The sequence below is a fragment of the Platalea leucorodia genome (assembly GCF_965183815.1).
Source record: "Platalea leucorodia genome assembly, chromosome: 4".
NCBI classification, from domain to species: Eukaryota; Metazoa; Chordata; class Aves; order Pelecaniformes; family Threskiornithidae; genus Platalea; species Platalea leucorodia.
In genome coordinates, this window is record NC_138826.1 from 40,377,970 (window position 1) to 40,405,488 (window position 27,519).

At 40.3% G+C, this 27,519-nt stretch overlaps 1 protein-coding gene across 4 annotated transcripts in view; it reads left to right on the forward strand.

The window, feature by feature from the left end:
• PCDH15 (protocadherin related 15) overlaps positions 1 to 27,519 on the forward strand; it is a gene marked incomplete at both ends in the record, with an annotated part of 380,170 nt that overhangs the window by 145,323 nt on the left and 207,328 nt on the right. For all 4 annotated transcript variants that reach the window (XM_082311053.1, XM_082311051.1, XM_082311054.1 and 1 more), the window contains 2 exons: positions 3,957 to 4,065; positions 10,710 to 10,822. In XM_082311053.1, the coding sequence (XP_082167179.1) occupies positions 3,957 to 4,065; positions 10,710 to 10,822 (222 nt within the window). The remainder of the gene's footprint in view (positions 1 to 3,956; positions 4,066 to 10,709; positions 10,823 to 27,519) is intronic.

Sequence of the window (27,519 nt, forward strand, 5' to 3'; positions counted from 1 at the left end):
CGATTCGCCTTCCTTTAGAAACCCATCTGCTCTTGGCCTCATATCTACTCTTCATTTGGCTTGTTCAGTCCATAATGTCTCTGAATGCTATGATTTTTTTGCGGGACGTGCTAGGCATTCCGCATGGAGAAGGTGCTGGCATGGGGACCCATCAGAGTCCTGGCATGGGGACCCATCAGAGTCCTGGCATGGTGAACACAAAGGAAAGAAAAAAAATTAGGGTTTGTGCTGCTACATTATTCTCACTGAGATTGGTTTTTTTGTTTGGTTGGTTGGTTGGTTTTTTGCCTTGATCATCTCTTGGCCCTGCAGACTCCCTGGCAGGCTTCCTGTCACAGTTCTTTTTGAAGAAGGATTTATTTTTTAAAATTTATTAATACTTGTGATGATGTTAGCAAGTTGCAGTTTGGGTTCTTTTGTTTGGCTTGCCTGATGGTGTATTCTGCTATACTGAAGCACCTGGAAGTCTACTAATACCAAAACCAATAACTGAGAGATCTCTTCCCTGATGGGGAAAAGTAAATAAATTACTGCATATTTTACCCTAGAACCGACAGGATCTCCTTGTTTGTTTGTGTTTTAATCACCTGCTTCTGCCAGAGCTTGTGAACCCTTTTATGTTCTTCCCTTGGTAGTGGCTGGTTTTTGAAGGCTCTCTGTTCAGTCTGAGTAACTTTCCTTGCCCCACTGCAGAGCCCTGCTGACTTGCCTTGCCCTTTCTCAAGCCTGTCTCAATAAAAGCCCCACGTGCTTTTTCTTTGGCTCCAACTGAGTGTCCTTAAGCAGTCGTGGGCCCCACAAACATTTCACTCTCTCAGTAATCTGTTTTCCCTTCCTTTTAATGAGCTTCCATCTTTTTATGAAGCTCTCCTTTGAGGCTGAGAACGATAGTGATAGCGATTTTTTTTGTCTTTTGCCAAGGATGTTGGATCTAATACACAACGGTGGCTGTCACAGACCCCATTTTGTAACTTTGTCCACTCTGCAGAGCTGCGAGGAGGCACTACCTCCTCTGCTTTAAGTCAGGAGCCACCTTCTAGCTGTATGTGACTGTGTCCTCTCTCTCAAAGGGCTGAGCAAAGCCTCATCTTTTCCACCATCCTCCTGGTGAGGGTGGCAGTGGGTGTTGAATCATTGTGGTCTGCTGGGTTCTAGCCACAACTGCTAACCGTGATATGCAGAACAGTTTTGGAGGCAGGACTGGGGCCGCGTCCCAGCAAGATGGGCTCTGGGGAGCTGCCTCAGGCCCCGTGAGCCCTGACAGTGTTGCTGCCGAGCAGCACCATGAAGTGGGACGTGGGGAATGTTGTGAGCACCCGTTCCTGCCTTTTACATTTTAAAGTGCTCAGGAAAGAAAGAAATATCCCCGTGTAATAACCATAGTTATTACTGCTATTGATCAAAGCATGTTTTGACTACAAATTTTTAAAATAATTATTTTTCATAAAAAGCATATATACACCTTCTGAAATGATCCTACACATGCTTTTACAAATTTATTAACATACTTAATGGCTGTTTCTTTGTGCAGTTATGTTTTCATAGTTCTAATTTAACTTTAAATGAAAAAGATACTTGCATTATCTATGGAGTATTAAAACAATATAAAAGTACCTTTAGCTTTGCTTCAAGGCACATGAGCCTGTTTAATTTAGAACAGCTTTAAATTATCCCTGAACATTTCAGTGGATTGCAACTGATCTTGTTGCATGATATCTTCTAGTTTATGAGCAGCCCATTTCAGGGTGTGTACAGTACTTAGAAAAACACCTTATATGGCATAAAAATGTAGTGGATTTCACATTTCATTTTTAGTTTTCTTATACTTTTGTTTTCTTATGCAACTTGCTTCAATTCGATTGATTGCCTGGGTTCTGAGGAGTCAGTGTAATGGTGGCAGCGTGGGATAAAATATCTGTTGTTCAAGTAGAGCTTGTTTAATTTCAAATGCAGTTTTTCTAAGTGCTGCTCTCAAGCTTCTTGAATTGGAAAGTAAAGCACGTGTCCTTGCTATCTGAGTTATATATCCAACAGTTATTATTTTAGTCTAGTTTTGGCGGTCAGGTACAGCTGACAGCTCATTATTGACAAGGCTAGATCCATCGCTGTTACTCTAGCATAGACTTGGATGTTTCAGCTTGGCCTGCAATATTGTAATGGCGAGTTTAAAACCTAGCCAGCCTTAGCAAATGAGACTGTTTTTGTTGTGGGTATGTTTTTAATTATAATGTAGATTTGTCTGAGTGTGCTTCAGTTGATCTGTAAATTTAAAAATAGGATTTTAGTCTTGGACAGTTTTATGCATAATCTTATCTCTTGGCATGTAACTTTTATGCAGTCCTAAAGCATTTTAAAAATTCAAACGTATGTCAAATATATCTTCTTCTCTCTTTCTTTATGCCTATTTTGAGCTCGTCTTCCTCATTACACTTTTAAGAGTTTAATTTTTTAAAGAGTCAAAAGTGGAAACAGATGTGTGACAAAGGACCTCGCCTGCTCGTTGGGACCCATGGAAAAAACCATGAGCAGGGAGGCAGAGTGAGGAGGTATTAGTCCCGTGTTGGTAGGCAGATGCTCCGCACCCAAAGCCGAGAGCTGTATAGCCACGCGTGGCTGCAAGCCCTGGCTCATGAGCCTGGAAAAGCCTCGTGGGACCTCAGTAACCTGTAGGAAATTATTTCTGGGTGGGCAAACTACAGGCAGAATAGCTTGTGTTATTGCAGATGACCATATGCCTATGTATCCAAAATTACAGGAGGGGGTATTAACTCTCCCCTCTTGCAAAGTGCCTTGCATCCAATCCTGTCTTGTTCTCCTCCTCTTGGCTCGCCTCTTTTCTCTCTAGATTTATTGACAGGCGTCGCTGAAGCTCTTGCAGCTTTCTTCCAGATCTCAGCAGGAGAATTTTTAAAGGCTGTGCCAAAACTCGGCCGAGTGTGGACTTGTCTCATTCCTGTTCCTACGCTAAATTTCAAGTTCCCTCTTGCAGAACATGGAGCGTTAGAGCGTTCCAAAGCAAAGGCTGCCAGGAGTAGTTGTATGTGTAAAAAAGGCGTCTGGTTTTCTATAGAGGTTATTAAACATTTTGGCCACACAAATAAAAGTTCCAAGGGGAGGAAAAGACTGGTGCACCTACATTTGTCGGGTAGCTATATTTCTAGTTGATGAAGCAGCCAAGGTTACTGAAACTGTTCTCTTAGAGCTGGGAATGGCAGCTCTGGTGTTGCCACTGGAGAGTGTATTGGTGTAGGAAAACTTTAGAAAATATTCAAAGCAACAGTGAGGGCTAAGTGCTCTTAGTAGGTACAGGAATGTTATTAAGTTGGTGGGTAAAGAATTGGGCATACAAATACTGAACAAGATGAAAGCCTGCAAATGCTTTTTCTAGCTTCCTGTTTCTATGTTCGGCATGCAAGATCACTCCACTTTGGAATAATGGTGTGAATTATTGCAATGTCCATCCAAACTTTTCAAATGTACCTATCCTTGAAATGTCTGTACCTTAGCTTGAATTTCTTTTGCAGTATGTATTCATGTATCACAGCCACTCTAGCTCCTAATGATTCTCAAATTCAATTTGTTTTTATTTCCTTTTTTAAAGCATTTGCTGTATTTCACTGCTATGATGATGTCTGAAATGTCTGATTCAAGGGACTATTTATAGCAGCATAGTCAAGCATTTGCTTGAACATTTGCAAGCTTCCTTTCCTTGAGGATACTATTATAGTATAAAATCTATGTAAAAGAAAGGAGATTACGGTAGAAATATATTTGTTCCCTACTTAATTTTGATTTCAAAAGGGATGTGCTGTAGCTATTCTTAAATATGAGGTATTTTTTCTCCTGCAATTTCAGCAAATATCCTTTTCAGTGGGGTGTTTTTGTGTTAAACATAAAGATCTGCCTACCGGCTTTCTAATTTTTCTGTTTCAAATCTGTCTGATTTTTCATTTCAGGCACGTGTGAATCCCATCAGTGTCACTCCACCCATACAAGCCATAGATCAGGACCGAAACATCCAGCCTCCTTCTGATCGACCGGGCATCCTCTATTCCATCCTAGTTGGTTGGTGTCTGCTACTCTTGCTATCGCTCACAATCAGTCGCTTTATTATGACCAGCCTGAGAAAGATTGACTGTGAGAGTGGAAACCTAATAAAAATTCATATTGTGGTTAGCGGGATGTTTGAAATAATTGTTCTACCTATTTACATTTAATTGCAATTTAGAAGCTTATTTCAGATGGTTGTATTATTTATTATTATTTATTCAGATTAGATATAGAATTGTTTGGTTTAGCGAATGGAGCAACACAGCAAGCGAAAGGAGAGACACTTGTCTGTGCTCGTAGCTATGCTGCAATGCATTTCTCATTCACAGGTGCAAAGGCACAATAAAAGAGGCTCAAGAAAGGTAATTAGAGCAGGTTTCCTTCCAAAACTCTTCTGGCACAGAGCAACTTAAAGGGTCTTACTGCATCCACCTTTAAGTTTGCTGCCTGTGAGCTTGCGTGCTTTCCTTTGTAATTTAGTGTTTTAGTTGACTGTACTGTTTCTGGCCAGAGAGGAATGCAGTTCTAGAAAGAGTTCAAAGAATACCCACTTTGTTGGGGGTTTTCTTGTATTCTACTGCGGGTTTTTCTTTTGGCTGCTACTTTCCTGTGTTTGGCATTTGTTTCCAATTGCTTAGCTTGTATGATTTGATAATGGAACGGCCTAGGGCAGTGGTTTGCAGTTGCAGTCCTCCACCTGCCCCGCTCTTCCCGAAGTACAGAGGCTGATGTTGTAGTAATTTCTGTGCCCTGTGACTAGTGCGGGAATTGCAAATTGTGTGTTTTGTGGAATCGCATCTTTTTCATGTTTGCTGTGTTAAACTGCAGCTACACGGCTTTCTCACCCATGGAGAGGTGGAAGTAAAGATTTTAATAAGCAGATTGTGTAGTTTTGCTTGTCACAAACAAAAAAAAAATGCTTATGTATATTATAGTTTTGTTGTGAAAAGGGAAAAATAGTAGGTTTGATGGTTTGATATGTCTGTCATTTTAAGAGCTATCTTAAGAGCATACAAATGAATCGCTACTGTACCAGGTACCGTTGTATTGAATGTGCAGGTCCTGAGCTCTGTGTGCAAAACACAGGAGCCTGAACCCGCTCGGTGCCAACAGACTGGTCTTAAGGCATTTCCAAGGCTCTACTCCCAGGACCGTGGCAAGGGACGTGGCCGTGGCAGACCAGCCTCAGCACGGCAGACCTCAGCGTCCTCTAAGAAAAGAAATCAGGTTTTGTTTGGATAGCTGTGAAGCAAGCTAGATTCCTTCAGGCTGCAACTGGATTCAAATCTGGCAGACCAAGGGATGCATTGCTGTCAACTAGTCTTTTTCCAGCAAAACTGTTTTGTAAGGAAATTTGTAAATACACTAGGTGTTTTTATGTTTGAAAATTGGCTTGGTTTACTTATAAATTGACTTGGCTTATTTATAAATCTCCTATTGACAGTTATGCCCTAATGCAACATTTAGTCCATTTTTTTTAACGTTGTGTAACTTGCCAAGTTCTTCAGGAGTGAACTTAATAAAAATGGTGTTCCACTAACCTGCGATATTTTTAATGTTTGAATGACTGTTTTGACCTCAAAGAATTAGTTCAGAAAGATGTATTATAGCAACTTGGTTTGATTTGGGGGGATTTTTCAATGGAAAGGCTCTCCTTTATTTTTTCTTTTTTTTTTTCTTTCTTTTTTTTTTCCATGGTCTTCAAAAGCATTTCTTCTTAGATTTTAAGTCTGTCTTCATCTTTGCCACTATGCAGTGCTATTTGTATTTCAGCCTTTACCTCAGGCAATATTAAATAGTTTCACAGGAAAAAGGCCTTGCAAATATTTCTTGTTATATGGACTTTTCCCTTGCTTTAGATCTAAACTTAGTTCTTCTTTATATCTTTAGATATGTCTTTTTTTAAACACTGGAAGGTCTGATCTATGCCCATAGAATGAGAGAATAAGCTACTTACCAAATATGAGAAAGATTTTGAATTTTGTTTGATTTGACTGAGTTCTAATTTGGTTCTTTTTTTACCCTGCTTTCTTCCTCCCACTGCACACCTGTACATGCCAAGTCCTGGCATATGCTTTGGGCACTATGGATGTTATATATGCAGTTTGCGCATCTCTCTTAGTATCTTTAGGATCTACTGTGAAGACATGTTTCTTTTAACGAAGCCCAGTATCACTGCAGTGATAACTCACTTCTACTTGATGTGGCTTATAACCTCATCCTTGAGTGCCCATAAAGATCTCTGCCTGTCATGCTTTCAAGCTAACTAGCCTTTCAAGTGTTCAGGTAGACGCCTCAGTGCTGCTTTCACCAAATCTAGTGATCTTTCCCATGAGGAGGGTACGAGTGAACCTCTCCAATTCCAACAACAACAGGTTCCCCTGCAGTTCATTGAAAAGGAGTTAGACTTACTCAATGAGGTAACAATAAATGCCCGTGGGAGTCTTGTTGCAAATTCATATGAGCATAGCAGCGCTGAAGACAAAAGTAACTTGAGGGTAAGGCACTTGAGAAATGAAGAAATATTTCCAGGTGTGTTATTAGCCCATTATTTTCTGCTTTCTTTCTCATTCTGACCTCTGAGTACAGTCTTCTCAAAGGATATATCAAGATGTCTGAATGTACTTGTTCAAGTAGTTATGGACTGGTACTGATAAAATGACAGAAGATTAGGTCTTAAATATTCTTGAGGGTCATATTAAGATTAGAGAACTAGTTACAGCTTAGCACTACTGGGATTCTTGTCTTCTACTTAAAGTATTGGCTAAAGTACATGATGAAAGAACTACCTTCCAAAGTACGGTAAAGTACTTCAGAGAAGAGGATTGCACTGGGGCCATACCGTTATATTTCATTTCTTATACCCAATATCTTCACATTTGGAAATGTGATGTTTGGAAATTTTTTTTCATGCACTAATTTTTCCAATCCTTGACTTTCAGGAATGTTAATATATTTGGGTCATTGCAATAGACCCACATATAGTGTCTGGCATACGCAAGTGTGTAAGCAAGCCCCCTTCCTTTGCTTGCAGTGTGTGTGCAATAAAAAGGCGGTAGAAGCCAGCTCACCTTCTCTCGTCTGCAGTCTCACCCTATTTTTTTCCTTAGCGCTAACTGCATCACAGCCCTGTGCTACTCTTGTATTTACTGCTCAGCCCTGTTTGAAGGTTTTCCCTTAGCTATTTTTATTAGTAATTTTAAGGTTTTCTTTTCTCTGGAGCTGGTTCTTGGGAAAAGTCAATTTTTCCTTTAAAACATCAGCTTCTGGTTTTGACCCTGGAACTGTCTCTGTGATTTCTGCTGCCAGTTTTGAACAATTAAATGTTCTATTTGTTTGATATTTAAATGAAGAGCCAAAAACCACAGCAACACTTTTGGGGATTTCTCTCCAGTCCTGTGAGCTCCCTGATGCATTTGCCTGGCAGGCAACATGCCCCACAAAAGCCCTCCTCTGGGTCCAAGAAAAGGAAACCGAAGAGTGCTCTTCACCTTGTGGACATTCCCCTCTGCTGTAAGATCATCAAGGCAGAAGAGATGATGTTCCCTCCTGGGCTGTCAGCTTGCTGCTTCTGTCTCCTGGGCCAAAAGAGTGTAACCAGAGGTCTGGTGAGCACTCAGTGCTCATTTTTGGTGCGGATGGTGCAATCTCATCTCCACATGCTAAAATAGGGAAAAGAAACCCCGTGCCACCCTTTGTGTGCTGTCCTCCTTTCTCAAGGGTGCTTATGGATCCGCCAGTGCATGCCGGCTCACCACCTTTTCATACCCTAGACCTCTCCAAACACACAGACCAGATGAATTTCTGGAGACAGGAGACTCAGAGCTCATGCACAGAGCTTTAGACCTCTTTGCTTTTCCTGGGTTACATCTTCTTGCAGGTTGGACTGGTGAGAGACTGGCAGTGTAGGGGTGGTGTGAACAGTTCTTTGGCCAGTGGTGCTTGTCTGTAATACGCAGACGACACGTTTTGAAGACACATAGTTACAGTTGCAGAAGGAAATTCCTCCTTTCTGGAAGCAGATCAGGCAACAGTGTGGACTGAGCGTCGGTTTGCTGTGTCAAAATATGAATATTTTTGTGTATGTGGACGCAGGTGTATCTGTTCCTGGAAAACTTTACATTCAGAATTTAAAGTATCCTGGAGTTTGGACTCTTCCTGTGGTAGGCAGCAGCTGAGCAGGCATCATCAGTTAGGATTCAGGCAATCCAGCTCTATTATACTCTAATCTTTACTTTCCTGATCGTCCTCCTTGCTGTCTTTTCCTCCTTTACCTGTTTGTTTGTTTTTCTTGGATTCTTTCCTGGCATCCTTACACAATATTAGCTTCATCTTCCCTGCTGTAGATCACTTTGTGCCTCTTACAGCCGTCTCCATCCTCCCCTATGTATTTGTTCTCCTTCAGGGAAAGTCTTGTTTTTTACTTTTGCATTTAGTCCTTCATTCCTTGATTTTTTTTCTGAGCTTCAGCATCAGCCCTTGTGCAGCCTCCTAAGACTACAGCAATCTGTTATCTGCCAAAAGCCTGGAGCTCCTGCTGGACGCCTGGTGCTCTTAAAAAAATTAGATCAGTTCATTAGGAGTTGAAATTAAAAGGGGGGGGGGGGGGGGGGAAGGGGAGGGAGGACTTGGAGCTAGAAACTCTGCATTTATGTTGGTGATGTAATAGAAAAAATAATCCATAGTGGTTCTTCCTATTATTGCTCTCTGGCTGTATGGCATACATGTATACAGAGATATGTGCAGAATATGTACAGTGTGTGTTTATATATATATATATATACATGCACAATGCACACACATACAGACACTATATATATGCACAATATACACACAGTATAGCAAATGGTTGTCATATGATGAGTTGCAAATTAAAGTATCGCACATGAGTTTGGACAGTAATCTATCTCCTGGGATAGCTACTGACTTTCTAAAAGCAGTTTCTAATCATGCCACTTGAAAGGTGAACAAATAATAGCATCGTTTATCAGAAAAGCGGTCATCTTTGTGTTGAATCTTATGCCCTGTTATACTGTATTGACATGGCAATATTTGTCCTGCTCTCATGGCTGCTTTAAGATATTGTAACTCATAAGCTCAGAGGACTTACTGGGGCATTTATACCATCAGCCAGGAGTGCTTTCTGCCTCTCAGCTGCTACACCTAAAATGACTCGAGATCTTAGACTTGTAATTTGTATTTTGGTTTCTTCAGATACTTTTAGTAATACTGATAAGGTGTGAGATGCCAGGATTCATGCTGTTTCTAAACATTTTGGCTTTCTGAGCCCTGCTCTGTTCAGATTTGTGCTCTCACATCTCCGCACCTGAGTCAGGCTGGCTCAGGGAAAGTCAGACAGTTAAACCAAAACAAACTGGGATGAGACACAGAAGCTAGAGAAGGCAGATACAGTTTTCTGCCGTGCAAATGAGGAGAGAACACCCCTTTGTCTTTTAGAAAAAAAAATTATATAGCCTCTGTTCCCTGATAGGTGACAGGCTGTTGCTGAACAGTGTCCCATATGCTTATTGCTTCATCCTGCCCTGGCAATTAATGTTCCACCGTCGCTACTTTTTTGTGTACTTTCTTTGAGAATCATGTGTCTCGAAATCACTGTAGCAGTTTTTGGGCTGCAGCTGCCTTGCTGGCCAGCCCAGGGGCCAGGCACAGCAAGGTCACGGCTGTTTCCATCCTTTGCATAGCCCTTGCTGGATCTCCATGGGTTCGCAAATCTGTTCAGGTTCTGACTGCTGCTGTTTTAACTGGGTTTGGAGAGTATCCTGAAAACTCACAGCCATGAGTCTGCTGCTGACAATAAATGGAAGCTGTTAGACACAGATGAGGTTTCATCTGGTGCTTCCTTCCTGATGAGAAACTTCATTTCTTAGGAGGATTTCTAAAATAACGTATCTGTTGTTATTACTTATGTATGTGTTATGAATAATGCATGAAAGAACTTGCCCATAGGTGCAACAGAGGGCTACAAGAACTGAGGTATTTAAAATGAGCATTTTAAATTGCAGATGTCAGGGCATTGTCTGTGGAGAATAACATGGCTATCATAAACTTAGTGGTAACATCTTTGTCACATCACCTCATTGTGTATTTTCTGTGTTTAAATGGTATGCTCAAAAAGGGGTTCATAGTGTTCTCTGCTTTGTGACTAATGTCAACATATGTCCAGTGACACTTCAGGGGAAACGTACTTCGAACCTGGAGAGCGAAAATCTCAGTGGTATGTGTTTAGCAGGATGGGTTTCAGGAATGTGGTGGATACAAGTGGAAGATGGTTTGCAGTGCAAGCTCGTTTCTCCATATGTCCTCTTATCTGATTAGATTTATACACATCTCCTGGAAGCCGAGAAGCAGAATTTCCACGAGCTGCAGGTGTGTTTGGGCTCCTGTTGTTATCAAGTGCTTAGGGATTCCCGGTTGAGAAGAATATTCATGGTTAGGGAGAGTAAGGAAATAATGAAAATACTAAATGCATAATGTTAGTAAGTATCCTTAAGCTCCATGTACACATGATGCAATATTTTATCCTTATAATAGCAGGATTAGTTTTTGTTCCTTTGATGACTGATGAGTAAAATAAATATATTATTTAACTAAATCTGTCAGAAACACCATTTGTTCAAACCTCAATGTCTCTTTTACAGGTACTCCTGAGGATTATCCACAGTATTTCCATATGAATCTCACAACAGCTGTACTCACACTCCTAAAGCCAATAAATAGGGATTTACACCAGAAGTTTGACTTGGTTATTAAGGTAATTTTGGCTGAATTCATATTTCCATATGCTTTTGAAAACTGCTTAGTAACAAAAAGCTCTAGAGAAAATATGGCGTGGGCTTGCTTGTCTTTCCTGCATTTTTCTTTTTTATTTTTTAGCCTGTTGGGCATCATTTAGAACAATCACGGGGAAGAAGGGTGTGAAGTATTTTTGAAAAGGGAATGAATCGTGGTAGAGTTCTAACACTTTGTTATGTTGATATCGTATGAACAAACTAAGTACCACTTGTGCATTTGCTTTTTACAACCTCAGTTGTCCTGAGAATGCATTTGTTTTATATTTCATGTTTTCTCCAGTTCACAACCCATGCTAGAGAATCATATAGATACAAATAATTGTCTGAGTACTGAATATTGGGAGCAAAGAGAACAAAAAGTCATTTCCACATGTTGTAGTAATTTTTCCATGGTGTTTTTTGGGGTTGGTTTGTTTGTTTGTCTGTGTTTTGGTTGTTTTTGGGTTTTTTTTGTTGTTGTTGTTTTGGGGTTTTTTTGGGTTTTTTTTGTTCAGGGATGATTCAAAAAAAAAGGAAGCTTGCTTACTTCTGAAACATAACCAGTGCTGATCTCATTCAGCTCCTATTGCTGGGAAAAGACATAAAGCACTTATGTGGGGTTGGTCTTTTCAAATCCTACCATTGATGAAGAGAGTTGGCTTCCCTCCTCTTTTGTACATATTGCTTTGTCCTTAATTTTACAGTCTTGACTTGATAACAGTCTGCAGTTCTTCTTAACTGAGCCAAGTGATCAAAGCACGTATCAGTTAGTTGTGAAGAGTGTGTCTTTACAGAAAATCTCAAAATGTATCTTCATCTGGTTACTGAGTCCCAGTTTTGCAAGTATAAAATATTTTCAGTATTTGCTGCTTTCTTTGCCAATTTGAGGATTAAGAGGAAAAGAATAGGCAGTGATGATATCAATGTTTAATTGCTAAACTTGTTAAATGTAATAAGCTGTTAATTTTACTTTCAGCAAAATTGTACAAATCTGTAAGCTTTCCTGCAGGTGAAATTTGCGGGAACGGACTGCAAAAGTCAGTTCAGAAAAGACAGTCTCTAATGAGAATAGAGCAGAATTACATTTGGTTCTTTTGGAGAGAGTCTGTAGTTGTCCCTAAAGCTGTTGTCTAATGACACAGAAAATTGTATAGGTTTTGCTGTATTTATTGGTAAGCAGATGAGCACATAAAAGAAAGGAATCACAGTAGTCTATTTTGAAGTAGTAATCACTTGTGTATTTATCAGTGTATTTCATGTAGAATAAAGAGTGAGCTTTCCAAACTACAGCATGTTTTTACACAGGAGTGTCATAAAGCTCTTGCTGATCGTTAGTATTATTTAATCTACTTCTAAATACAAGGGTTGCACTCATACGGTAAGAATTATTTATTTGCCTCTCCTACCCCTCTAATTTTTTGGGGGGTGTTAATGGTGGCAGTGGCAGCAGGCAGTCCCTTTGGCAAGAGCAGCACCTTCTATACCAGCCTACAAACCTCTTTGAAATCATGTGCCATAGTTTTGCTAGCTCCCAGCCTTGATGCTTTTGGCCTGTCATGCAGTCAGACCAAAATGCTTGCTATCGTTCCTCAGGGAAAATGTGAGTAGGATTTTGTTCTTTTTCCTTCAAAGCAGAAGCAAAGCTCAATCTTTCAAGCATTTGGGAGTAGGGGGAGCAATGGTACACACTTCTGCTCTCGAAATAAGGAGGGGTGAAGGAACATACACAAATATGATGTGACAGAGTGACCTGGGTCCCTGACTGTGCCTGTGCATGGCCACGCGAAAGCTGACTGTGGCTAATACCTGTGTAACTTGTAGGAATTCTTCTTTTTTTATACTAACTCTGAGCATTTATTATGCACAGGAGAGTTAGGGACAGATTTGCAGGCTCCTTCTGTGCATCTCAGAGAGGGCAGCAGTTTCTCTGGGAAGATGGTAATAAGTTTATTAATATACAGGTCCTTTCTATATCTTCCGAGGAATATAACTGGTTAGAGTATGACAGAAGAGGAAGTAAAATTGCAGCTTACAGGAATTTTGAATAACTCAGCACCTTTTTAAATACTTCTGTTAATTTCCTACCTCAGTTGATTGCGTGCAGATCGAAGTACAAAGCTTGTATATGCTTAGAGTGAAACAATTTGTGATTGGATTCTTTTATAATAATCTATTTTTGAGCTTACTTCCTGTTGTGCATTGCGCTGTCACTGGGACAGATGAAGAAACTTAGGTGGGTTAATATCTAAATAAATATGCTAAGAAGTTGCGGGTTAAAGCCCTGTAGTGCTTTGTTTGGTTTCGTTGTTGTTGTCAAAATTCAGCAGCCATATACAGTAGCACAATACATCAATTAAAAAAATCAATTACACCGGTCTGGTACCACATTCTGTGTGCCTAAATAGCAAGCTCTGTTGTTAATGGAAATGTTTATAGGCATTATTAGGTTCATATTGCTGTGTTATATGTGCAGTCAAGGGGATAATAAGGAAAATTATCAGTCTGTAAGAATGATAATATGCCACCTGCTAGAATAATAAAAGTTTTAATGGTGTGTCGTTCAGGGACCTTTTGAACTCGTATAATGTCTCAGGCTTATACCAAATCTTCAGATTCTTGTTTTGCACGTTGTCAAGTTTGCAGTCTTTGTGGTGTTGAAGTTGTTGAATCTGATTCTATGTTATCTGGAGGGGTGCAAAGTGTGATGTTTCCCTTTAAACAGAAAATATGCTTTTTTTGCAGGACTCACTAAACTTGATCTTTAAAATATTCCCTCTGATATCAGGAGATCAATTTTTTTCCCTGCCAAAATATTATGGAAAACAGTGAAATGGAAAAGGTGGTTAAGTCAATACATGAATATTGGAATGCGTGAAAGAAGGCGGACAGGAAATTGGTGCAGTCTTCTGTGGTATAAAAACTGCATTGCTGATAAATGGTGAATTCTCAGATAGGTAGACAATAGAAAGAGCTAAACTTCTTGGTAAGAAATGCTGCAGACAGTCCTGCTTTACAGAAGGTAGTTGCTAGAGAAATCAAACCAAAGCTACAGTGAGAGGGAGCATGCTTTCAGCAACCTCAAAGGCTAAAAATTACATCATTGATCTGCAACCTTGCTGAAACATCTCCTGAGATTCTCAATAAAATAATAAACCTATTAAAACTACATTTCCTTAGCATTGTCACTACGGTAGCTATCTTTCTTCTGGAGGACAATGATTTGTAACAGGAAGGCATGTAATCTGTTTAGTCCTCAATAGTCCTTCACCTCTGATACCTCTTTGCTTGTAGAAGGGGATACAGCTGCTTAAAGAAAATGGCAGCACCTTTGATCACCTTTCGGGGAAAAAACATGACCATTACACTGTAGACATGAGACTATGTTCTTGTTACTAGCTCTGAAAAGTGTCAGTGAGTTTTTATATTTTTTTGAAGCATGTATATCATGAAACAAATTGGAAAATTAATCAAATTGATGGCCTTTGATCCTTTCCTATTTGAACATCGGTTATTTATCAATCAGACAAAATCTAACCTGACAGTTCTATTAAAATCAATTTGCAAAGCGGATGGACTACTGAAGGCTAGATGTGCTTACACCGTCAATGAAATACTAATGAATGGAAATGCTACACTACAGAGGAATTTACCACACCTGTAAGAGACCAGATTTTGATAAAATTACTCATGCCGAGTGGTAATTTAGTTCATAGGGACTTGCGGCGTGGCTTTTGGAGTAGGCTGAGGATGAGGAGCTACACTACCACAAGGTCTGTCAATCCGGCCCAAAGAATGCGTATGTGGAGCTTTGGGGGAGAAATTGTCACTAGCAAATCATAAAGAGTTTTTGCTTTATAAAATACTTGAAAACGTCATGACTTCTTAGATTATTTCAGTGTCTCGTAAAGCAAAAAATGATCCTCCTCTAAGTAAACAAATAGCTGTGTTATTTACTACGATTACAGAAATTTTGTCAACTCTGTTAAGACCTGAGGTGGTCCTACTAAAAACATGATAGTAATACAGGAGGTAGGGAAAGTGTTTTCTTAGCACCTGTTGCATAACCAGTTGATAATATATGCCAGAAGTCAGCTGTGGTTCTCCAACACATCAATATTGCAATGGGTCGGTATCCAGTAAATAAGGAAGAATTGAGGATTTTGTTCACTCAGGATTGCTATAAAACCTGTAGGAGTTGCAACAGAAAAAAAAGACTGGAATTATATTGAGGCTAATAAAGCATAGGCATACCTTTTCACTTTATGGTTGTATCTCTCTAGTCTACATTATTTACCTAGAACGAGCAATACCTCAAATTTTCCTCCATTGTAAAGAAAATGCATGCAGAATCAGGATAGGAATTTTATTTCTCTTGCAAGAATTGATTTTTGATTTTTAATGACGGGGGATACTTGTATTAATGACTAAAAATACTTTGAATATTACAAGGTGGAAAAATAGAGGAATGTTTTGTTAGTCTCATGTGGACACTTGTGTACTGGGGAAATTAAATTTATAATGTAGTTTTAGAGTAGGTTTTCATAGAACCTGTATGGTTACTTTTTAAACCACTGTCGGTTGTATTTGATTGTATTTGTGCCATTGGGAAATTGGGAAAGATTCATGTAAATTGGACATCTCAGTGAGCTTCAAATAACATTTGTAGCCTGACTTTTTAATAAGACTTTTCCTTGGATCTGGGAGTTTTACAGCTCTTAGGGAAGAGACTCTTACAAACAGAATTGCTGTGTGTCACATTTGCTTGGGTTTTTTGGTGCCTTCCCAACAGTGTTGGTAACAGAAGTGTACTTCAACACTGTGCTGCAGCTGTGCAGAATATTTTGAAGAATATCCTTACACGGTATTTTCCGTATCTTACATACCTATCTCAAAAATCTGTTATGCCCAGGTGGTGTTTCAGTCAGACTAGCATTAACCTCGTGGCAGATAATACCATAGAAACAATTCTGTAGTGGGATTGCGTTTCCTTGTGGTAACAGAAGGTCAATGCCATGTGTCAGAGTTGAACAGACTGTTTGAAATTCCAATGTTAAAAGAAAATTGGTTTGGGGTCCCATTCTGCAAGAAGTGATGTTGAACTGTTCCAGCAATAATATCTACCGTTTACTATTCAGGCTTGAATCTTTGAATGGAGTGTGATTTCCAATTTTTAGAAGGCTTCCCCCTGCCGAATTGGCTGTGGCATTTATGTAGGCTGTGACTAGGCACAGGAGGTTTTAATAAATCAGTTGTACTTGCTTTGAGTATGCGTGTAGAGACTGAGACTGAGGATTAGCCAGACCAAATTCCACGTTAATGAAGGAAGACTGTGTGAAGCTTGGCTACAAATATAAAGTATCATCTACTGGTGCATGCGTTTGATTACATGAATACTGTTGTGATAGATTGGATATTAGGAGAAATTTCTTCACCAGAAGGGTTATCAAGGACTGGAACACGTTGAGTGGTTGAGTCCCCATCCCTGGACGTATTTAAAAGATGTGTAGACGTGGTGCTTAGGGACATGGTTTAGTGGTGGACTTGGCAGTGTTAGTTTTACGGTTGGACTTGATGATCTCAAAGGTCTTTTCCAACCTAAATGATCCTGTGATTCTAAGATACTGGCATGGCGTGAATTTGTGTGCCCATCCCAAGAAGCCACCTGGGAGCTGGAAAGGCCACTTTTCCTTTCTGGTGGAGGTGCTTTGGATCAGAGAGATGCTCCCAGTACGTGTATTGGCCATTCCGGTATAGTTAAGGCCTTTGCAACATGCACAATTTTCCCTGATACAGATCTCAGCAGAAATGACAGAAAGTGATGCTCTCCTACTGCTCGTGCTGGACGTTAATTGGTTTCTCTGTTCCTGTTGGGAACTTCATTGATCTGTCCTGTCTATTGCTTTCAAGGCTGTTTGAAGCTTTCTGCATTACAGGAAAAGAAGGCATAGCTTCTGCAACAGTCTTAGGACCAAACTGTGGACAAATGTGCACATTGAAGGCAGAAAGTAAAGTATATATATGCCATGGTTTTTATGATCTGTTAATTGAAAAAAGACTGTTCTCTGTTCAGATTGGAAGTACAGGGAGACTCAGTGAGGATGCTTTGCCAGCCACTAGCAGGTGCAGAGTGCAAGGCTAAATGATCACTTTTGAAGAACAGGTAGGTCATTGAGCACAGCACTAGGCTGGTGCCCTTTGCTTTTTAAGAAACTTGGGAATGACCTCAAAAGCTGAAATACTGAAATATAAAAGCTTATTTTGATCCTGAGCTATTATAGAATCATAAAATTGCTGAGATTGACAGGCATCTCTGGAGATTGTCCAGTCCAACCCCACTGCTCAGGTTAGGGGTGGGGTGAGTGTTGAGTATCTCCAAGGCTGGAGACTCCGCAGCCCCTCTGGGCCACCTGGTTCAGTGTTTAACTACTCTTAGATTAAGAGAGCTGCTTCTTACATTTAAATGCAGTAACTTGTATTTTATTTTATTTTATTTTAATTTTTTTTTTTGCGCCCAGAACTGATCCCAGCACTCCAGATGTGTCTCACCAGTGCTAATTAGCACTGGACGCACTGGCAACGCTTTTCCTAATGCAGCACAGGTTTGCTGCAAGGGCATTTTGTTCAATTCATCCACCAGAGCCCCCATGTCCTGCGCTGAAAAGCTGCTTTCAAGCTGGTTGGCCCCTAATGTGTATTGGTGCCTGGGGTTATCTCTCCCCAGGTACAGGACTTGGCATTTTCCTTTTTTTGAACTACATGAGACTCCCATCTGCCCATTTCTACAGCCTGACAAGGTCCCTCTGAATAGCAGTGCACCCATCTGGCAAATCAGCCGCTTCTCCCAGTTTTGTATTGCCTGCAAACTTATTAAGAGTGCATTTGGTCCCATCAACTGGGTCATTAATAAAGATATTAAACAGTGGTGGCACCACTATCGACCCCTTGGTGCACCGGCCTGCAGCTGGGCTTTGTGCTGTGGGACCAGAACACTGTGTACCCAGCAATTCAGCCAGTTTTCAATCCACCTCATTGTCCATCTGTCTAGTCCATACTTCACCAGTTGTCTATGAGATCATATGGAGACAGTGTCAAAAGCATTACTCATGTCAAGATGAATAATATCCACTGCTCTCCCCATACCACCAAGCCATTCATCTCATTGTAGAGGCCTATCAGGGTGGTCGAGCATGAATTGCCCTGCATAAACCCACACTGACGACTCCTAATTTCCTCCTTGTCCTTCATATGTTTATAAGTGGTTTGCAGTATGATTTGCTCCATCATGACCTTCCCTGGCATTGAGGTGAGGTTGACAGTTCTGTAGTTCCCTGGATCTTCCATCTTGTCCTTCCTGAAGACAGAAGTGACGTTTGTTTTCTTTCGGACCTCTGGAACCTCTCTTAATTTGCCACAAACCTTTCCAATGTAGTAGAGAGGGGTCTTGCAGTGACATTGACCAGCTCCCTTAGCACGTGTGAGTGCATCCCATCAGGTCCCCTGGATTCATGTATGCCCAGTGGGTTTAAATATATCCCTAACCTGATCCTCCTCTGTCTTCCTTGCTCCAGACTTTTCTGTGGGTCTCAAGGATGGAGATTACTGAAGTCAGGTCTTACCTGCAGAGACTGAGAAGATGATGACATTGAGTATCACGGCCTTTTCCATGTCCCCTGTCGCCCTGTCCCAACCAGCAGCAGGCCTACATTTTCCCTAGTCTTCCTTTTGTTGCTGATGTACCTGTAGAAGCCTTTCTTGTTGCCATTCAGTTCCAGGTGGGCTTTGGCTTTTCTAAACCTGCATGTTAACTCTAACCTGCATGCTCAGACAGTGTTTCTGTAGTCCTCCTGCATCACCTTTCCCTAGTTCCAGTTCTTGTAGGCTTCCTTTTTATGTTTGAGTTTTGTCAGGAGCTCCTTGCCTGTCCACACAGGCCTGTTGCTAACTTTCCTTGATTTCCTGCTTGTCAAGATGGATCATTTTTGGACTTGGAGAAGGTGATTTCTGAAAGTCAACCAGCTCTCCTGCTTCTTTCCAAGGCTGCCAAGCAGATCCCTGAGTTAAACCAAAGTATGCTCCTATGCTGTGTGCATTAGTATACAGACACTTCGGGGCGGGGGGGGGCATATGGTCATGCTGACTTCACAGAAAGGCTATGAGAGCATTACCTATAATGCTGCCCTGTTGACATTCCATTATTTATGTGCATATGAGGCTGATCCCCCTTCAGCCCTGCTTTAATGATTATGGGGTCCCTCCTGCTCATATAACCCTGGAGGCTTTGGTGGCCAGCCTGGGTCCACCACTTCCTCACTAGCTTGTTGGTTGTCATCTCCTTGCTAGGTTGATCAGCGAGTTGGCATAGATGCTGTTGCCGCCCGCCTAGCATTCTGGTAGTAAAGATGAGGATTGACTGTAGAATTGCAGAAGGACTTTGTGAGATCAAATGAGTGGGTGATAAAATGGCTGATAAAATTATGCATAGCTTAAAAATAAAGTGATACAAGTGAGAAAAGATCATCCTGAGCTTCTACACAAAATGATGGGTTCTGGCTTAACTTAGGAATGAGATGTTGGCATTGTAACTGATAATGGAGTGTGAAGGTTGGCTCGGTGATCTGTGGCTGTCAGGGGAAAAAAAAAAAAAGCAAAGCAAACTGAACATTAGAAATCAGAAGGAAAAATAGAGAACAGAGGAAAAATCACTGCGGTACTGTACAGATCCAGGCTGTACGTGTGTCTTGACCACAGTGCACAGCTCTGATCTCTATCACAAAAAGGAGAGAGCAGAACTGAAGCAGGTTCATATCAGGTGGGGAAGGAAAAAGATACAATAGGCACCCGTAAAATATAGTGTCACAATTCTGAGAGTGAAGAGGAATCAATAGTTCACTGTCTCCTGCCATGCAAGAGCTAGGAGTTGTGAAATGAAACAAGGAGGTGGCAAGTTTAAAACAGACAAAATAAGGTTGTTCTTCATCTAACATTGTTTGTCTGCTTTGACAGACAGTGATGTGGGACTGAAAGTTAACATGAGCGCAAGGGGAGGCAGAGCTGGCTTATGGAAGAAAAATCTATTGATATAAAGAGAAAGCCAGGGAAATCTGAGCTGCTTATGTTCTTCTCTAGGCTTCTGTCTTTGGCTGCAGCTGCAACTGTGGTTTTGCACTGGATGGATTATTGGTCTGAACTAGTACAATTCTTCTTATGATGTTCTTTTATTATGAGTTTCAGAAAACACCAAAAGAAAACACAATGCTAGCAGGCTATGAGAAGATGTGCATCAATTGAGGCTCACTAGACTGGAAATCCTGGACTGCTGTTACAGAAATGGTCAAAAGCCCATGTTTTTTGGGACTTAAAAAGTCCTGAATTATCTAACTTTTTTTATCACTTCAGAAACTTCATATTTGCAATGGTTGGTAGGTTTTTGTAATAATGTCAGCCTCCAACTCTTCTCATCCTCTTTTGATCTTTTGGCTCTGTGCATGTGTTGACCTTTATTTGTTATCTTTGTTTAGGGTAGCTCTAATTTTCCCTCTTCCAGTATATCTTAAAGAATATATTTTCCTGCATTTAAGAGGATTTGTGCTTATTCTTTGCTCAGCTGAATTTTAAAATTGTGCAAATAGGGATTTCAGCGTGAAGAGTAATGCCCCATTTATTTAGTTTAATCAACATGATAAAGACTTATTAGTTTGAAGTACACATCTGGGCTGCAGCAGTTGAGAACTTTGAGAAGACTTCATGGTGATTGCTATTGACTAGGTCTCTAGAAAGTAGCCTATATGTTAAAAAGCTGCTCATCTTCCTAAATATTGGTGTTTTCTCTCAAATTTCTCCAACTACAAAGTAGAAAATAAAATATAGAGCCTGTGACAAGTATGGTTTTCCAAAAATATTTTACCCTTGTTCTGGAACGGCTTTGTTTTTGTCTCTCTCTTTTGAAATGCAACTGAAGATAGTCTCCTCTAATGTTCTTTTGCAACAGTAGAGATGTATCAGCTATAATGGGAAACAGGGTGATTGCTCTGCCTCAAAATAGAATATGAACTGAAGAAATGAGGGTGTTTTTGTACTCATGGTGACAGATTAGAAAAAGAATGGAAGAAATGTATTTTCATTAAATAGTTGCTCAATCCATTTCCTGACAATGATGAAATCTTCAAAATCATTAGTTCGGTTGAACTGCTGTGCATCTTCTGTAGGTATTAAGTACAATAACTGCTTTTTGAATTGGCTTTTCAAATATTCATCCCTTATGTGAACTCAGTATTCAATTACTTCTCTTGGCTTATCACTGTCACAAAAGTGTATGGAGTCCAAATAGTTTGGAAATTTCTGTTCTCTTTGGGGCGGCCTTTTTTTCTATCTTATATGTAATAGAGTGCTGAGAGTTGATGTAGAATTGAAAATCTGAGTGCAGAGACAAGTTTTGTGTTTGTGAATAAGGAGCGAAAAAGAAGGGTGCAGGGAAACCAAACCCTTTCCTATACATCAATAAAATGTTTTTTTCATATCAGTCTTTCTCCAAAATTATCCCATACATATTGAAAATAGCCAGGTTTTCCCATGTTTAGCAGCATCTCAGCATGGTAAATGTTTTTCCTTGCCTTTAGAGCACTCTCGCAGATACACATTAGAAAGACCAGTGACTGTGTTAAGATTGCTAAGATTGAAGTTAAGATTGACCCTAAATTGTGTGTCACCACTCACAGAGCAATGAAAATATTAAAATCCATAAATGGTAAGTTCTGTAATGTCTTTTATTTACAGAAATAGCTGTATTTCCTTTCTGTAGTAAACAGACATTTTTTTCATTTAAAACTTAAACATCTGTCACTTAAAACTTAGCATAATGACTTCATAGTTGGCATTTTCTTTAACTGAAAGGAAGAAGAAAGAGTTTCATTATTTGGAAAGGTGGGCAGCTGTAAGTATTACTCTTCACTGCACTACAGCATCATAAACCTTACTGATACTGAAGTCACCCTTGATACATGAAGAAAAAAATGTATGTTTTGGGCTTGGTTTTTTTTAAGCATAGTGTCTAGACACATTATGTGCCAATTTCATTTCACTGCCACATCACAAGCTTCACTGACGTTAAAGTCAAATTTCTTCTATGTTCTAAAGATACTCTGTGCTTCTTGTCCTTAAGCCAATTTTTAATCCATTTCAGTAGTTCTTTCGTTATGCTGTACTTTCTGACCTTGTAAATTAATCCAGTGTGTGATATACAATCCTAAATCTTACCCTAAATCTAGATAAATTATGTCCCTACTTTCACCTTTATCTCCCAATTCAGTTATGCACTTAAAAGAATCAACTTTGTCAGACCTGACCTTTCTTCTCTGTGTCTGTGCTGGCTGCTCCATTTTTAATGACATTGGTTTAAATACTATATAATGTTTCCATCTTCTTTGCTGCTTGAAGTCAAGATTAAGTTTGAGTGTCTGAAGTTCCCAGGTTCTTTCCTTGTTCTTGTATTGACTAGAAAATCTGAAGTGACCTACCTGCAGTTTTCCAGTACTACATTTCCTTCAGTGAGCTATCAAATGTGTTTGCCAGAGGCTTTTCCTTACTTCTTTTACTGTATCTCTTGAAATGCTAGGGTATCATCAATGGCAGGGGAAGCACAGACGAATTTATAACATTTATGGTTTTCACTGGGATGCTTGTGAAAAGGTAACCGGACCGAAAAAATGACATAATTTACAGGATGCACAAAGATTGTTGTCAGCCAGGCAGTGGCTCTCTCCTTGGTCTCTATGAGGAAGTCTCTAGTAGCCTACTAGGGGTTCTCTCTGTCTTGCTTAGGTTGGTGTTTTCTGGCGGTAAAGTTTAGTGTAATTCTTTTTACAGCATACTTAAATGGATGCATCAATTCTAAACCCAACATTAACTTCCAATAGCAAAAGAACATGCTCGTTTACCTTTCAGAAAAGCCAAAGGTCAATTTTTAGATATATTGTGAATCTTACTCAAAGAGCATTCTATTTTTTTGTTTGCCTCATGTGAACATTTAAATATCTAGGATGCAGTGGCAATTTTTTTTTTTTTTCCCATGGAATTGGATGCACAATGGTGCAGATATTTTGCAGGCATTATCTCAGTCTTAAACTAAACAGTTGTGTGTTTGGGGTATATAGGTATGATTATCATTGAATTGGAAGAAATAAAAGACGCAGAGTTATTTTATGCAATTATTTCCAAGTCAGCCATGATTTTCGAATGTTGTAAAAAAATCAGTCTAGCCATAGAATAAAAATTCAAAGCTATGTTTATCCATCAAAGAAATTTTTCATCTAATTCTGAATATTTCATGAGTGATAACAAAAGTAAGTTCAAGTACATTTTTGTGACTTAGCATTTTGCATGCTGTGTCATGCGGGGAAAAAGCAATGATTTGATCACATTTTGAAAGAAGCAATACCCAGAAGCTAACCTGGTCAGTGTAGGTATAGCAGGCTTAGGCTACAGAAGCACAAGGAGAACAATGTCTAAAATTCATTTTGTTGCATAAAAGTATTAAGTTGCTCGGGGAATTGAGAGGATTGTGATAGCACAGAGTAAATGACTTTAGGACCTAACTGCAATTCAAAAAACTTTGGTTGTGAAGAAGAAAAGACTGGTGGCACTAATTTCAGCAAACTCTTTGGTCAAGTAGTGCATGAAAAAGTTCATTTTAATGGACCGATTGGTTGCATAGGTTCCAAGAAAAATTCTTAGGGCTGGTATTGGTGTAAACTAGACTATTTTCACCACTAGTATTTATTCTTTTAGTTTTGCACTTTTTTTTAGATTTCAGACATTATTGGCCCAGTTATTTCTTAGATGGTGATAACCTACCTTCATTTTTTTGGGTCAGGAGGTCTGTGATAAGTTCTGTTTTTATTTTAGATGCTATTTCTAGTGTTTTCATCATTGTGGCAAACAGAGCATGTCTATTTTAACTGGATCAGAAAGGCAATATATGAATTTTAATAATTGTCAGAAACCTGCTGTTATGTGGGTGGTTGTGTGTGCCAGATTTACCAGCAAATCAAGAAAAACACAGAACAACAAAGGAATATGGGAATACTTAGTGCAGCTGCGTAGAATATGCTCATATTCCCTTTTGCCAGTGTGGTGAGTTTTTTCCTGGCTCTGAAGATTGCATGTGTGTACATGTGCTACAGTGGGCATTTTCAGGAGGGAATTTGAGAGACTTTCACGTCTGATAAAGGTTGCATGCAACAGGAAGAAGAAAGATTTCTGAACTTAAGTTTCTTGAAGCTTGAGTTTTACACCAAGCAAGGAATGACCCTTGTGAGGAAATATTTAAAGCAGCAAAGATGAGATCCCAGTCTGCTCCCAGGAGTGTTCCTATATTTTCTTAAATAGCTATTTAACGTAGCCATCACTTCAGCCAGGAAGATAAATGAAATGCAAGCCTTTGTAAATCAATCTGCTGTATAATGGTCTTTAGGGGAGATATTTCAAGGTAACCTATCCAAAATTTCATTCCAACAGGATTTCTTGTAAAATTCATTCACTTTTCCCCTCTGCCCTACAGAAATCTTGTCCCTTCTGAGCAATGTCAGTTCTGTCCAAGTGCTAGGTGATGGGCAAATGTAATCTTGTTGTATTGACTAGATGAGATCTTTTGGAGGAGGGAGGAGCTCCTCACCTTCATCATGGGTGCTGTTGAAATACTTCAGAGTTCTCCGCAGTTTCTTCTCAGGTTGGTTGCTGCTACAATTGCAGACTATGTGAAATGATGTTGTTAAATAGCCAACAAAGAAATCTGCTTCCAGTGTGAGCCCCTTTGCTCAGACCCCTCCTGCAGTTTACCAGGGGTGGTTCACGCTGGGCAGCGCCTGCAGCACCATTCATCAGCACTGTGCTCTTGTGCCTGCAGATCTGCTGCCTCTGGAGGAAGCATCCACCTACCTTTGCTTTCCTTAAGTCTCTGAGACCTTCTTGTAGATCGGTTTGCAGGTCTCACTTCCACTCTCCCACACTGCGTGTACATGTGGCCTGTCACCTGAAGGAGAAAAAAGTTGCTTACGTCCCAACTGTTTATAAGATGTGTTAAGTTCATGTTTATCCCCATGCATCACTTTTCCCTCAGCTCCACTTGCTCACCTCCTGTTGGGATTGGAGGGTGGAGAGAAAGAAGCCTGGTTTTCTTTTATATTGACGCTCAAACTGCCTCTGAAGAGCGGGTGTGAAAGATGGCCATTACCAATGGTACTACTGCCCAAAATGCACCAGCTGATGGTGCTTGCAGATATGTACCTTGCAATTTTTACCATAAAACAGTGTGTCTTGAAGAAATGTAGTTACAGGGAAGTAACGCACCTTCTCTGGACTCACATCAGGCCTGGATGAGGGGTAAAGGTTGCTTTGGCCAGAGGAGCACTTCTCTCCATATGCAGAAACATGCTGAAAGGCATTACATGAAGAAAAGAAAACGGGACATCCTGGAATCCAAACTCTGTCGGTGCTACGCAGCAGCTGAGCAGGGAGACTGAGAGCTAGAGCTCTGGATTTAGGCCCATGTATTTCACCTACGCTCAGCTCTGTACTTTGAAGTTATTTGCGTGGATCTGTCTCATAGCCTTTCCTCTTTACCAGCCATGTAAGTTAAGATGCCTGTATGAGTACTGAAGTCCTAAAGAACAGAAAAGAAAGCCAGGCTATTTCATTGTAGGACTGACAGATAGCAAATGTAATCGTATCTTACTGTAACCCTAAGGATGTGAAAGTAAAATTGTGCTGCCTTCCATGTAGCAACTAGGGTTTTTGAGAATCTGTTCATTCAGCACAGTCTGTTATTGAACTATAGGCAACAGTTTCCTATATGCAACAGTGATCGGATGTCAGGTATTTGTTGACCCCAGCATTATGGTAGTCATAGTTGGCAAAGCCTGGCAGAAATCCATTTTAAAGGATCTTGAGCTGAATGTTTTGAATTATGATAATCTAAATTTAACATACGCCCCCATTACCTTCACTGGATGCTGAGCAAGATCTTTAAAAGCGTAATGGGCAGAGCCTGGGAACAGACAAGGTAGTATTTCTACAATGCTGCTTCTGTCTTTGTAAGTAGGTTTTGAATGTGTGGTGGAAGGGATGATGCTGAGGTAAGTTTTAGCTGGGTTGGAAGAGGTGGCAGCCATCTTCCCAGGAGGTCAAAGCTGTGAATTAACAGTGCTCAGAAATAACAGCTGAAACAGAGAGACAGGGACCTGCTGCATTGCTTTAGGCTGGTGGCTGGAGAGGATGCAGGCGTAGAAGTGAGGGACTGGCAAGGTAAAACAGAATCAAAGCTGGAAAGAGAAAATGTATCTTCTGTATGGCAGGTTAGATAAAGTTGTGCAGTGTGTGTCTGGCTGCTCTGCTGGATACTTGAGCCGTAATCACCAGGGTTGTTAGGAGTTGTTCGGGTTTTTGTTGAGTTGTTTATTGTCTTGTGGTTTTGCTTGTTTTGGTTTTTTCTAATTAGCCTATTAAAATTCACTGGGGAGATCAACTCTCAGGTCCTGTGGAGGAGCAGCAACATGCAAGTGTCTTAGATAAACTGCAGACTGTTTGGTTTGCATGCATCTTATGACAGAATTTTCTAGACTAAGTATTCCTGAAGTGTTATACAAGGGTGCAGCGCAAAAGTTGCGTTCTGTGAATCCATGGATAAATAGGAACCCTGAGTTTAAGCAGAGGTGACTGTGTTTTGCTTTTTATTAGATGTTTCTCTGAGACAAGACTATACTGCTTTGCGCAGTGGGAGGTGACGTTGTGAACCTGGAGCATGTGGGATGGAGAAGACGGGTGCTTCCAGCTCTGAATAATGCTGGTAGCCTTCTAAGTCTTCTTTGCCCACAGCATTCCTCAGCAGCTGTACCCCCCCAGACTGTCCAGGCATCCCCACCGTGGGTCTGTTCAGCGCTCCTGTGCTTTGCCCTCGTCCAGTGGCAGTGAGCAGAGATGGTGCAACAGGAGCACCAGAGAGTCTTGCCTACGCACCAGTGTCCATCTGGGGGTTGTGTTGTAAAAGGTTCATTTATCTTACCAAACAGATCCCTGCTAGGTCGACAGGAAAGAAAATTCCATATTTTTGTTTATTTTCCTGAAGATTTAGGGAGTTTATCACATTACTTTCATTTCTGCTTTCTTTTGGGGAACTGTTTTGTCTAATGCTTTGAGTAAGTGAACTTCGTGTTGTTTCTGTATAGAACGTTTCTTCAAGCTGGTAACCCAGTCAATTGCTCTTTGCTCCTTGTACAATCTCTCTAGTGAGACTGGTTTCACATCATCTCTAGTCGTCTTCTGTAAGGATAAAATTATGTGTTGGCCGCTACAAATATAAGCATTCTGCAAACTGCATGCAAATGTTCAACACTGCACTTAAACTGCTCAAGCAGCAGCTTACATACACTTTTCCATGGCAGATTACATAATAAATGTAGCTAAACACTTTTGATTTGAGAATTAACACATTTCACATTGTTTTGTCCTTTTTTTTTCCTTCGGTGCGCTCAACTACTTAACTAAAGCAGTAGTTGCCAGAATAAAATTCTGTGCTTCTTTCCTTGTGTATCTTGAGGGTAGTGTGAAGGCATCTGCTCTTCTCCCATAGGTAGTATTCATAACAATGTGAAAGTCTAAAGTCTTCATCACCACGTGTGTCACTGTG